This window comes from Astatotilapia calliptera, chromosome 20, assembly GCF_964374335.1.
Source record: "Astatotilapia calliptera chromosome 20, fAstCal68.1, whole genome shotgun sequence".
In the NCBI taxonomy this organism is placed as follows: domain Eukaryota; kingdom Metazoa; phylum Chordata; class Actinopteri; order Cichliformes; family Cichlidae; genus Astatotilapia; species Astatotilapia calliptera.
Window position 1 is genome coordinate 18,056,190 of NC_137441.1, and position 14,651 is coordinate 18,070,840.

The following is a 14,651-nucleotide window of genomic DNA, read 5'->3' on the forward strand; positions in this document are numbered from 1 at the left end:
ATTAGTTCAATATCTGGTTTTCAAAGGAAACATTGGTTTTAATATGTCCTCATGGTTTGAGTAGACCAGCCCCTCTGATTTCAAATTAGGCCCGATGTGGCCTGCAAGTTAACATGAATTTGAAACCCTCTAGTGTAGACCATCCCCGTTTAGTAGTGGGTCACTTGTGGTCTTTGAAGCTTTTATATACAACAATGCCAATTTTTAGTGAATACATTTAACAGGGGAAACCAGATATAACCTTACCACATTGTGAGCTTCGTCAAAGATAACCACCGCTCCATTCAGGTCGATATTGTGTGCCTTGCGGCTCTGTGGAATGAGAGAGGGAGGGAGAGGCAGTTGAATATTAGCATTCATAGAGATTAGAAATGACAGTGCCAATCACAACACTAAAGTCTCTGTTGATGCTCATTTATGGTCACATATGTCAGCCTCAGATGTAATGTGTATGACAGAGCTTACCTTTGGATCTAGCAAGTAGTTGTATGGCATAAAAATGACATCTGCTTGTTGTTTCAGTGAACGGGAGAGGTAGTAAGGACAGACTCTGTGGAAAAATTTGCAAATGCGAAATCAAATACGTGAACTTTACAGAAAAACTGACTCATTCTGATAGCTGTTTAAAGAGATAACATAGTACAAAAGGTATAGTTTCCATCCACTAGCCTGTGACCACGTAGCCCAGCAGTTACTGAGTTTCAGTGGTTCTTGGACGAGTTGCTGCACTGTTAGGGGAGGTGGTTGTTAAGACTTTTAAGATTTATTGCTCAGATGACTGTTGCATTTTGACTCAGAATTTGAAGGGTTAAAAAGACATTAAAATGAAAAAAAAAACATCATGCTTCTGGTACTGTTTCTTGGTAGTGAAGTTTCAGGACAACTACTGAAAGAAAGTCAAAAAGCATCCTTCAAATGATAATGGCTCATTTGTGATAAGGCCCTTTCATTCATTTCAAATCTGCTCCAGTTGTTACTTTAGCCCTTCTCCATTTTCTATTTTAGCACTTTTCTATTTTCTTGTGCTCCTACCTGATGTTGCTGTCCCCTCTATCACAGCTGCGGTTTTCTGTTACTTGAAAGACCCACAGGACACAGGCCCAATTTTTCTCAACCACCTTTGGTGTTGTCTCCCATCAGGACCTGGGGACTTCTAGTACACATGCAGCACAGATGTTCCTGTATCCCACTCACTTGATAGTCCTTCTCAGTGTAGCCTGCCCTAGTTTGCATCTTACATCCCGCTACTATGCGCTGGATAGTCTCCGGGGAACCTTTGCACAGTCTGCAACTTGGGTCCTGTCCGTTAAGGACTCTGCTGTCCTTTAACCTGGCCTTTTCTAGCTAACATGTTGATATGTTGATGGTACGTCCACTGCAGGGATTGTCCATGATGGTTCCTGATCATGTCTTTGGCATACTTGGAGCAGCTCACCTCGGGTGGCCCATCTTGCTGATGAATTCATGGATGCTCAGTGTTTCATCCTGCATTGTAACTTCGCCTCTTTCTGTTGCCTGTGGTGCTGGGCGTCTGATGGAGATCTCTATACATCGTGAGGAGTTTTCATGTCCTGATATCAGTGGCCCACATATCCTCTAGTGGCCAATTTATTATTTCATAAATCATATTTATTATTTATTATTATTTCACACTCAGGCACTTGTAGATTGTTGATTTGACCACTCCTATTTTAGAGTAATTTGGGTTTTTCAGCATAATAATGTTCTCCTTCACTTCGATATGACTTTGGACCTCATAATGAAAGTTCTACTGAACTGCTACAAAATGCAAATTCAGCACTTGGAATCAACTCTAGATCTGTTATCTGATTAATATGTGATGGAATGAGAGAACAGTCCTCACCTGGCCATGAAACTGTCTATCAGTCAGTCATCCGACTACTTTAAACTGCTAAAAATAGAGGACGATGCATTAAAAATGGCTGCAATTCTGAAACAATTAAGACTTAATGTCTGTTAAACCCCACTCACTTTGCAAGTGTACACTTAAATCACATTTTTATTGTTGACTGTGAGAATCTACTGTATGGCACATTTAATAACTGTCTAAATGCTTATGAAGCTAACTGTACACTTCAGTTTTCCCCCCAACCACTCACGAGTATTTTGTAACTAAACAAGAGTATCGAAAAAAATTTTGTGTGTTGTTTTTTTTTTAATATTTTTAATAAATCTGCAATTTTCCTAATTTGCAGAGGTGATGCTACAGTGGACCCTTTGGAAGTCTAGTTCTTGCTGCATGTTTAATATCCCCACTTTAAGTGGATAAGCAGACTCACCCACTCTAATGAAATGCCCATATTTGGTCACATATTTATTGGATCACTTCACTGTTCTGATCAAGACTTCAGCTTTCTAAATTGTGACCATCTGTAGATTACTGACAGATGGATCACAATGGAGGTTTCACACTGGAGAGAGTGCAGTCACAAAGCGCTGTACACAAAAGTTAAAATAAACATACCAATATAGACAATACAAAAGGTTACATGTAAATAAAAATGTATTTTTAAAAAGAATGTTGATCAACAGCAGGCTTGTTTAAACAGAAAAGTTTTTAACTACTTTTTAAATGATTCCACAGATTGAATCAGAAGCAGAAAAATCAAATATTAAGACATTAGTTTGGTGTCACACAGAGACACCCAGCCGCCAATGTTACCAATGATTATTTCTTACCAAAGAAAGAAAGTGCAGTACAGAGACTGAAACAGACAACTACAAAAAAATGAACACATGAACTACAAACCTCTGTTTGGTGCCAAATTGGACCAAATCTTCCACATCGAGGATAGAATTAACCAAATCTCTGTCAGTGCTCTTATCTAGAAGAAGAAGAAAAATCAAGCTTGAGATCTGGTATTTATAGGATACTAAATCACTGAAACATGTGATTAAAACCAGGGCCATCACAGGTGACCCCTTGCATCCCACCCACCACCTGTTTGACCCATTGCCCTCCAGACGATGCCTCAGGTCAGGCAGGTCCTAAACCTTCAGACTCAAACAGATTTTTTCCTAGAAGGACTATAATAAATCAAATACTATGTACAGAAGGCTAGAGTGTAATCAAAATATAAAGTGTAATTAATTACACATACTATTACAATGCTAAAACATTCAGAATGTATGAGTGTCATTATAACTAGCAGCATAACTAACTCCATACCTACTACAAGCTTTATCCAAAATTAAAGTTTGAAGCCTAAATTAAAAACATGTAGAGTTCAGGAGCAGACACACACCAGTCTGTGGCCTGAACTCAAAACAGGAGCTGGTTCACTTCATGTTTATTTATATAGAACCAACAAAAACAGTCACATCAAGGTGCGTCATTCTACGAGGTAAAGCCCTACAATATTTAGGAGAAAAATCACAATAATAAAACAAAATCAAGTGAAGAAACCTTCAGCAGAATCAAGCTCAGAAAGGGAAATCTGCCATGACAGGTTGGGGGCTCACCGGAAAGACAAAAAGAGAGGAGAAAACAGAAAACACATGGTGGCTCCTCACCACCATGTGTTTTCAGGTGCCTGACGCACACATGGAGACATCATCTTGATGTATTTGTGGATGCTCGATGTTTACTTTTGAGCTCCGACACTCAATCAGTTGGTGGCATTACCAGGTGAACTTAGCAAACACAGCTCACATTAAAACCTCCAAACATTCATTGTGTATTTTAATATTGCACCAAGACCTGGGAAGAGAGGAGGAACAAGACGTGACGCCAAGCTTGGCAGCAAGACGACTGGAACCAGAATTGTGGACGTTAAAACGGGTAAAGACTAATCACTGTAAACACAGAAATGCGAACTGAATTGTCTGCATTTCAGTTACACCCCCTGTGGCCCCAATGGGGAAGCTTCCTGGCTCCGTCCTATCACCTCCAGTCACTGAGGGACCGCTGTGGTGACCTACTGACCCTTTTCTTTCTTCTCCCTCTCTCTCCCCATGATTCCGGTGGCGACTGCACCCGATTTACCATGGGTCACTCAGATGTCGGGGCAGGAGTGCTGCAGTTGCACAACCTCCGAGTGTCTGTTAATTGAGATGGGCCATGTGTTCTGTGTCCCCAATTTCTGGAGGGCCATACAGCGTTCCTGTAGGGTACCAGAGGGGTAGATTCCAAACTATGCCACGCGGCAGAGCTCGGCCCATCAAAACCTGGTTTGGACGGGGGCATTGTTGGAGGCAGAGTGGGTGGAGATCAGGTGTGTGAATGGGGATTTTCATAAGTATCCTGTGGTGCAGCTGGAAATTACATAATAATAGTAATAATAATAATAATAATAATAATAATAATAATAATAATAATGGATTGGATTTATAAAGCACTTTTCAAGGCACCCAAAGCGCTTTACAATGCCACTCTTCATTCATTTGCGCATTCACACACTGGTGGAGGCAGCTACGGATGTAGCCACAGCTGCCCTGGGGCAGACTGACAGAAGCGAGGCTGCCATATCGCGCCATCAGCCCCTCTGGCCAACACCAGTAGGCAGTAGGGTAAAGTGTCTTGCCCAAGGACACAACGACCAGGACAGAGAGCCCAAGGATCAAACCGGCGACCTTCCGGTTACAGATACGCTTCCCAAACCCCTGAGCCACGGTCGCCCCAATACAAGGGCAAAATTAATTTACTAAGGCTGTGGACCAGCAGGGACATGAAGTGTATGCGCTCAGTAGTGAGGTAAGGTCAGACTTCTTGAATGAAACCAGATCCTTGGGATATCATTTTCAGTTATATGGGAGTCACTGAAAGCCTACAGTGGGGCAAAAAAGTATTTAGTCAGCCACCGATTGTGCAAGTTCCCCCACCTAAAATGATGACAGAGGTCAGTAATTTGCACCAGAGGTACACTTCAACTGTGAGAGACAGAATGTGAAAAAAAAATCCATGAATCCACATGGTAGGATTTGTAAAGAATTTATTCATAAATCAGGGTGGAAAATAAGTATTTGGTCAATAACAAAAATACAACTCAATACTTTGTAACATAACCTTTGTTGGCAATAACAGAGGTCAAACGTTTACTATAGGTCTTTACCAGGTTTGCACACACAGTAGCTGGTATTTTGGCCCATTCCTCCATGCAGATCTTCTCGAGAGCAGTGATGTTTTGGGGCTGTCGCCGAGCAACACGGACTTTCAACTCCCGCCACAGATTTTCTATGGGGTTGAGGTCTGGAGACTGGCTAGGCCACTCCAGGACTTTCAAATGCTTCTTACGGAGCCATTCCTTTGTTGCCCGGGCGGTGTGTTTTGGATCATTGTCATGTTGGAAGACCCAGCCTCGTTTCATCTTCAAAGTTCTCACTGATGGAAGGAGGTTTTGGCTCAAAATCTCACGATACATGGCCCCATTCATTCTGTCCTTAACACGGATCAGTCGTCCTGTCCCCTTGGCAGAAAAACAGCCCCATAGCATGATGTTTCCACCCCCATGCTTCACAGTAGGTATGGTGTTCTTGGGATGCAACTCAGTATTCTTCTTCCTCCAAACACGACGAGTTGAGTTTATACCAAAAAGTTCTACTTTGGTTTCATCTGACCACATGACATTCTCCCAATCCTCTGCTGTATCATCCATGTGCTCTCTGGCAAACCAGACGGGCCTGGACATGCACTGGCTTCAGCAGCGGAACACGTCTGGCACTGCGGGATTTGATTCCTTGCCGTTGTAGTGTGTTACTGATGGTGACCTTTGTTACTTTGGTCCCAGCTCTCTGCAGGTCATTCACCAGGTCCCCCCGTGTGGTTCAGGGATCTTTGCTCACCGTTCTCATGATCATTTTGACCCCACGGGATGAGATCTTGCGTGGAGCCCCAGATCGAGGGAGATTATCAGTGGTCTTGTATGTCTTCCATTTTCTGATGATTGCTCCCACAGTTGATTTTTTCACACCAAGCTGCTTGCCTATTGTAGATTCACTCTTCCCAGTCTGGTGCAGGTCTACAATACTTTTCCTGGTGTCCTTCGAAAGCTCTTTGGTCTTGGCCATGGCGGAGTTTGGAGTCTGACTGTTTGAGGCTGTGGACAGGTATCTTTTATACAGATGATGAGTTCAAACAGGTGCCATTCATACAGGTAACGAGTGGGGGACAGAAAAGCTTCTTACAGAAGACGTTACAGGTCTGTGAGAGCCAGAGATTTTCCTTGTTTGAGGTGACCAAATACTTATTTTCCACCCTAATTTACGAATAAATTCTTTACAAATCCTACCATGTGAATTCGTGGATTTTTTTTTCACATTCTGTCTCTCACAGTTGAAGTGTACCTCTGGTGCAAATTACTGACCTCTGTCATCATTTTAAGTGGGGGAACTTGCACAATCGGTGGCTGACTAAATACTTTTTTGCCCCACTGTATCTCATTTTCCACAGCAAGAAAAAGAGCTGACACAGCGTGATAATCAGAGGTGGGACCAAGTCATTGTTTTGCAAGTCTCAAGTAAGTCTCAAGTCTTTATCCTCAAGTCTCAAGTCAAGTCTCAAGTAATGTCAGGCAAGTCAGAGTCGAGTCTCAAGTCACTGGTGTAAAAGTCCGAGTCAAGTCACAAGTCTGAAACTTTGAATTTCAAGTCCTTTCGAGTCTTTAAAAAAAAAAAAAAACGAAAAAATAATGTTGCAGTTATGCTAAATGTAAATATTAGACCATGTAATTTTAAAATCTGTGTTTTTCTCAACACATGACAAAATAGTGAACTTAGAAAATATACACAAATTGTGAAATTGCACCTCTTTAAAATGCAGCTCAATTAAACCTAGCTCCAAGAATAATTTTCACCGACAGTTCTGAGATAAGCTGCATGTTATTCTTGGATGCGGTTGTAGGACCAGCTTTAAAATAGCATGACAAAAATATCATACACATTAAAAAAAAAACTGTATCACCAACGTAGCCTGGACAACATTTGCTAGTTAGATGAAGTCAGCTATCTCATCGTAGCATATTTATATGCATATTTATAATCATACGGTTCTTGGAGTGAGTGCACACACTCATGAAGTTTAGTAACTTCAGGTCACTGCAACAAGCCCAGGTACAGTTTACCGACAGATGGGTGCAGGACCTTGAAATGCACCGTGTAGAAAGTAAAGACCATCGTACATATCATAAGTTTACCAGTCTCACAAATCGTCTTCATAAATACACATTCCTTAACCGTTTATTAATAGGACCTGTGAGCTCAACGGTAATTAATTAGCAGTGGAAATAATTTCTGGTAGCATCACAGAAATGTAGCAGTGACAATAATATTGTATGCTGTAATCGTACTGGGCAATTAGTGATACAAAACAACAGTTTTATCCTGTGAATAAAAGTATGTGTTTTTGTCAATGTACCATAATAACAGAAGCGAAACGCAATATTGTGTCAGGACAATTCACTATTTATGCACAATAAACACAATAAATAAAGGAGCATAGCGCGACAATTTCTGTTCAGCGCCAGACTTGCTTGTAACCTATATCACCAATTATTTTATGAAAATGACGTATTAACTACTAAAAAACACTGACCTTCGTGTAAATGCTTGGAGCAGACTAACCTGTGAGCTGGAGGGTTCTGGGACGTTATATTTGATCTTTGAATGGCTGCAATCCAGGCCATCCGTCGCGTCTTTGTTACTTCGGAAACATGGCTTGAACAATTTCTCTTCAACGACGTAATCCGATAACAACCGATCTCTTTACCCGTCGGCTTCCCGTGGCTGTCATGCGACCGGCTATTGCAGTTAATAATACAAAAGCTTCTTGACATTTTTGTGTTTCTTTTTATCGCTGTGTAACTGATTTTAATTGAAAGCCTGCGTGCGCTAGTACCTCTTGCCACGAGTTCCCAGAATCCTTTGCGGTTCTACCCGTGAATGACGTCACATTTTCAATCTCTATATAATATGCATGTTAAATTTTATATTTGGGGTAAAATATCAAGTCTTTTCAAGTAAACCGGTTCAAGTCCAATTCAAGTCCCAAGTCATTGGTGTAAAAGTCCAAGTCAAGTCACAAGTCTTAGAACATTTTTTCAAGTCAAGTCTAAAGTCATAAAATTAATGACTCGAGTCTGACTCGAGTCCAAGTCATGTGACTCGAGTCCACACCTCTGGTGATAATAAATAATTATAATAGTCTGTCATCAAAGTAACAAATGCATGGACTAGATTCTCAACATAACAGTTTTCCCCCCTTTTTAAATCAACTGAAAGCAGGCAGTAGATATTTTGTTGATATGCACATTTTGGACATTCCTGGACTCCAAACTTTCTCACAGTAGTGCTTCCTCAGAGGTTGTGCCATACTTTGAGAGTTATTAGTGTCAAATAATATAATATTTAAATTATACATGTAGTCAGTAAAACATAAAAAGGTAACAGGACATGCTTTTCCAGACTGCGTTCTGCTACACGGATACAGTCACTCTGTTAGACCATTACCTTCAACGTTGTTGTAGTAGACACATGACCTGGTGGAAACTTTGGCTCTGCACATATGAACCTGAAAAACAAAAAAATGATTCCACATTAAGACAAACCACTAACCATCTAGCCCTAACCCATTACTTATCTTTTTTTTTTTTTACCAGCTAGATCGCTGGCAACGTAGTGCAGCAAATTAATGTGTTAAGATAGATTGACCCAGGAAACTTACGAATTTGAAAATAATCAAATCTTTTTCATTACTCAACAGGACTGTCAGAATAAAAATGAAAGAAAAAAAATATTAGCTAATACAAATTAAAGCATTAGAAGTATTTAAACAAAAAAACTGTAAAAATAGGAACCTACTAATGACTTCTGTCCATAAGTTCAAATTAAGTTTCCTGGAATAATCTGCAGAAGGAACTGAAACTGTCAGGAACGGTTACCATGAGGCAGTGTGACTGTTTGTATTGTCGCTCTTAATGATCTGCTATTGTATATTTTTTTCACGTTGGTACTCTGATGGAAATTTCTTTTACCTTAGTGTATTGATTATGTGTTTTACAATAGAATACGTATAGAGATATTAGTTAGAGATAGAAAGGATAGCATCATATTTGTGTTTTATGCTTTACACACACAGTTATTGTAAGTTAGATGTGGACTGGCACACCCAGGCACCATTAGACACTGGAGAGGAAGAGACCCCTCTCTGACCTTTGGGAGTGAGGGGGCCTCTGGGGGGAGGCCTTGGAAGGTAAATCTTCATGTGACTGTTAAGTGAAAAAACAAGGTTTCATCTCTCTCTCTGTCTGCAGATGATATAACCCTCTCCCCAGCCACCTCCTCCAGCTTATCCAGGGGAACACCAAGGCGTTACCAGGCGAGCCGAGAGATATAATCTCTCCAGCGTGTCCTGGGTCTGCCCCGGGGCCTGGAACACCTCACCCAGGAGGCGACCAGGAGCCATCCTTGTCAGATGCCCGAACCACCTCAACAGGCTCCTTTTGATGTGGAGGAGCAGTGACTCTACTCTGAGCCCCTCCTGGATGGCCGAACTCCTCACCCTATCTCTAAGGGAGAAACCAGCCACCCTTCGGAGGAAGCTCATATCCACAATCTCGTTATTTCAGTCACTACCCACAGCTCATGACGTAGATCAACCAATAAATTGAGAGCTTCACTTTTACACTCAGCTCTCTCTTTACCACAACGGACCGGTGTAGCGTCCACATCACTGCAGCTGCAGCACCAATCCGTCTGTTGATCTCCCTTCCTCCTTCACTTGTGAACAAGACCCTGAGATACTTGAACTCCTCCACTTGGGGCAGGAACTCGTCCCTGACCCGGAGTGGGCACACCACCCATTTCCTTCTGAATAACATGGACTCAGATTTGGAGGTCACCTCATTTGCTTTTTGCAGATGATGTGGTTCTGTTGCCTTCATCAGGTGATCCCTCAAAGCTGATGGAACAATAGATTACAAAATCTGTGCCATTATGAAATGAATGGCACTGATGACTGATATTATATACAACTATGCTAATAGATATTAGAATAGAATAGAATTCAACTTTATTGTCATTGCACATGCACAGGTACAGGGCAACGAAATGCAGTTTGCATCCATCCAGAAGTGCTTTAGTGATATAGATATATTACAATATATATTAGCAATAATATAGATATGTAAGTATATTACAGAAATGGGTCTATTATGGTATGTTATAATGTACACGGTATGAAGTATGTTGTGAATATTCTATAACTATAAGTATGTACAGGCTATGGACAGGATATAAATATGAAAAACTATACAGAAATCTGAGATATACAGTTATACAGAAATGGGAACTATGCAAGTTGTAAACAGTTGTAGGGTTAAAAATTATCATATGTACAGAATGATTGTTTACACAGAGCTATACAGTAGTGCAGTCAAGATAAGTGAGGGTGTGGATAATTTCTACAGAGGCTATATCAAGTGCTAGTGGTTGTGAGTGGTGGTTCAGTCCATGTTATTATTGTGTGTTTGAGGGTACAGTTGTCCATTGTGTGTGTGTGTGTGTGTGTGTGTGTGTGTGTGTGTGTGTGTGTGTGTATATGTTCAGTCCATGAGTTTAACGTGGGTCAGATGTCAGGAGGCAGAGTTCAGGAGTCTGACAGCTGTGGGGAAGAAGTTGTTCCGGTACCTGGTGGTCTTAGTCCGGAGGCTCCTGTAGCGCCTCCCAGAGGGCAGGAGGGTGAAGAGTCCATGTGATGGGTGACTGGGGTCTTTTCCTAGCCCTTTATGGCAGGAAGTGGTGCTCCGGCGATGTGCTGGGCAGTTTTCACGACCCTCTGCAACGCATTCCGGTCCGAGGAAGAGCAGTTCCCGTACCAGACTGTTATACAGTTGGTCAGGATGCTCTCGATGGTGCAGCGATAGACGTTCACCGGATGTCTGAGGACAGGTGGTTCTTCTTCAGAGTCCTCAAGAAGAAGAGGCGCAGGTGAGCCTTCTTGACCAGCTTGGAGCAGTTGATCGTCCAGATGAGATCCTTGGAGATGTGGACTCCCAGGAACTTGAAGCTGCTCACACGCTCCACAGCCGTCCCCTTAATGTGGATGGGTGGATGTGGGTCAGCATTCCTCCTATAGTCCACGATGAGCTCCTTGGTCTTCTCGGTGTAAAGCAGCAGGTTGTTTCTGTCGCACCACTCAGCCAGACGATCCACCTCCTCCCTGTAGGCGGCCTCATCGTTGTCACTGATGAGGCCAATTACCATGGTGTCATCTGCAAACTTAATGATGGTGTTGGAACCATCAGCAGGTCTGCAGTCGTGGGTGAAGAGGGAGTAGAGGAAAGGGCTCATCACACAGCCTTGTGGTACACCGGTGTTCATCGTGATTGTAGATGAGCAGCGGTTATCCAGCCGGACATGTTGGGGGCGATTGGTCAGGAAGTCCAGTAACCATTTGCAGATGAGGGAACTGATGCCAAGGTCTGTCAGTTTCCTGATGAGTTGTGAGGGGTGGTTTGTATTGAATGCTGAACTGAAGTCTATAAACAGCATTCTGGCGTATGTGTTGTTGTTGTCCAGGTGTGAGAGGACAGAGTGCAGTGCGATGGAGACTGCATCCTCTGTGCTCCTGTTCTGGCGGTATGCGAATTGGTGGGGGTCCAGGGTGGGGGGGAGACAGGATTTGAAGTGTGCTAGGACCAGCTGCTCTAAGCACTTAGTGATGATGGGGGTGAGTGCTACTGGGCGATAGTCATTGAGGCAAGATGGGTTGGAGTTTTTGGGTATCGGGACGATGGAGGTGGATTTGAAGCAGGCCGGTACCACAGCGTGGGCCAAGGACAGATTGAATATGTCTGTGAGCACTCCTGCAAGCTCCCCAGAACACGCTCTGAGAACACGCCCGGGGATGCCATCAGGGCCTGCAGCCTTGTGGACATTGATCCTGCTCAGCACCGCTTCTACATCGGTGGGGGAGAGAGTCAGAGGTTGGTGGTCTGACTCTCTCCCCCACCGATGTAGGAGCGGTGCTGAGCAGGATCAATGTCCACAAGGCTGGACATTGATAATAGATATGATTGGAATCATTATTATACTAATTATTATACCCATCTTTATACTTACATTTTCCCCTCTTTTTTGTGTGGGGCAAGTGTATTCAGCCATCTGAGGGGGAGTGGGGGTAATGATGAATATGGTGAATAGAATGTTGATAATGGGGTTGGACTTGATGATGAGTGGGTATTTTTATGTCATTTTGATTTTGTTTATGCATGTATCTGTGTGTATGTGTATATATTGTTTTGGTTGTTTTATATGTCCAAAATAAAAGTTCATCATCATCTTCTATTCTGGATTCATGATGCTAAACTGAAGAGATCCAACAATGAGTTTGAACAAAGAAACTATTTTTCAGTTTTCCTGCAACAGTGACAACAAAGCTTATCTACAGATTATCTAAAGTTGCTGTTGAGATGGTCGTTGATTTCATTGAGCAGCCTCAGATATAATGCAACTCCACCGTCTTGAACTAGAGCTGGTGATAGTAGCACCTCTGTTCTTGAGATCTACTGCACACTGGCCCACACCAACCAGACCCTGCAGCAGATGGAGAACTGGTTTATGTAATGCTATAGTTTTAGGCCGCTGAGCAGAACAAGAGTGAAGCTACTGTTCTGAGCGTAAGTCCAATAGAGTAGAGTTGGTACAACTGATGTTTGGTCTTTGTGAGTCTGTCAAAAATAGATATTTTTTGGTAAATCAGTAGTGAGGTTGCAAACATTCAGTGTTTTGTGTTTAATACAATTCATTGGACATAACAATTAAAACATCCCATTATATTTATATCTTTAAAACTGCATTTATAACTTACTTTGACATGGTTGCTCTCCTGACGCATGACTTCCTGGTTAATACACAACTGCTCTCTTGAGCCCAGCACACACACCTTTGGCCTGAATCAACAGAGACATTGGAGAACTGAATTACCATAAATGGTCAACAAAACCAGAACAGACAAGAGGTGCTGGACTCAGTAAGGCCTCAAAATGATTGTAGCATATGTAATAACCCTTTAAAGCCCCACTAATATTTGGTCAAATGCCACTTAGCAAGTTGCACCTTGATCATACACTTTTAGTAGCTTTCAACAAGCTTCAGGATAATTTTGTAACTTTGTGCAATGTACAATTTAAATGGATTTGGGTTTCGACCCATCTATGTAGGTAGCTGAAAATTGCAGATGAGCTTGAAAATGCTGATTTAAGAGCATATTGGTTGACAGCCTCAGTGCATGGTAATGTAAAAGTCGCTTCACTGAACAGTGAAGCTGATGCTGTAGAAGTTTCCAGGTTATGGTAGGCTCCAGCTTTTGTGGTTCCTGGGTTGTCCATCCTAACCAAGTTTCCTCTCATCGGAGGGTAACCGTTTTAACAGGGTCTTGCCAGCAGTGACAAATAACTTACTTATGTACAATTGTTTCAAGAACTGATGACCTTGAAATTTGCAGCTGTTTTGAATTCCTCCCCAAATTGTATAAAATAAAACTGTTTTATATTGTGAACAGCTCTAATTCAGACAATCATGCATAATCAAAAACTTATATCCAGTAGTTTTTAGAAATGCTTACCTGTATGAAGTGTTCTTTAATTCACTAATAACTTGTGCAAGCTGAGAATGTGTCCTCGATGCGTATACAATCTTGGGGACATCAGTGTAGTAAGCTTGAGAACAAGAAGAAAAGACAATTAGGGCTTTATACACTGCTGAAAAAACCTAATAGAACACCTATTAACATCGTATAGCATCAAGTCAAACTTCTGGGATATTAGGCATCATTTACTAACAGTGTGTATGCACAAATCGTGTGTATGAACATTTCACGCACTGATCTGATTTATCAGTATTTTCGTTTCTGAATTTCTTCATCCTACTGGGCAACGAGACCTGCAGGGGTGTTGCTGGAACAGCCTGCCGCATCTGAACTTAGACAGCATTTCGAGGAGACTGGGGACATTCAGTCCGAGTGGACCATGTTCAGCACCTCCATTGCGTTTAAATATTAAGAATATTTAAATGTCATGTCCTTGAGAAATGGGAAAGAAATCCATCAAAGACCTAGTACAGGACACAGCAGAACTGCATCTGGCCCTTCAGCTGTTCTATCAACTATTCATCAGAAGTGTCAATGATTAAACCATTAATTAAAACGCCATCACTTAACCCAGAGGTCTTAGCTAATTATGAGCCAATCTCTAACTTTCCTTTTATCTAAAACAAACAAACAAAAAAAACAAATAAAAAAACCAAACCAAAACAAACAATATTAGTGGTAAAACAGCTACCTGATCATCTGCAGAGGAATAGTTTATTTGAAGACTTTCAGTCAAATTTCTAAACTCATCACAGTACAACAATCACATTAGTGAAGGTTACAAATTATCTTCTTATGGCCTCTGACAGTGGACTCATCTCTGTGCTTGTCCTGCTAGACCTCAGTGCAGCTTTCGATACTGTCGACCATAATATCCTATTAGAGTGATTAGAGCACGCTGTAGGTATTACAGGTACTGTGCTGCAGTGGTTTATATCATATCTATTTAATAGACTCCAATTTGTGCATGTAAATGGAGAGTCTTCTTCACAAGCTGAGGTTAAGTATGGTGTTCCACAGGGTTCAGTGCTAGGACCAATTCTGTTCA

General features: G+C 41.8%; 1 protein-coding gene across 3 annotated transcripts in view; it reads right to left on the reverse strand.

Moving 5' to 3' along the window:
* The window catches only part of LOC113013410 (regulator of telomere elongation helicase 1), a 46,356-nt gene that overhangs the window by 20,064 nt on the left and 11,641 nt on the right, over window positions 1-14,651 (reverse strand). For all 3 annotated transcript variants that reach the window (XM_080294432.1, XM_080294433.1, XM_026154286.2), the window contains exons 3-8: window positions 13,580-13,673; window positions 12,824-12,905; window positions 8,464-8,524; window positions 2,771-2,846; window positions 466-550; window positions 247-312 (exon numbers count right to left, since the gene is read on the reverse strand). In XM_080294432.1, the coding sequence (XP_080150558.1) occupies window positions 247-312; window positions 466-550; window positions 2,771-2,846; window positions 8,464-8,524; window positions 12,824-12,905; window positions 13,580-13,673 (464 nt within the window). The remainder of the gene's footprint in view (window positions 1-246; window positions 313-465; window positions 551-2,770; window positions 2,847-8,463; window positions 8,525-12,823; window positions 12,906-13,579; window positions 13,674-14,651) is intronic.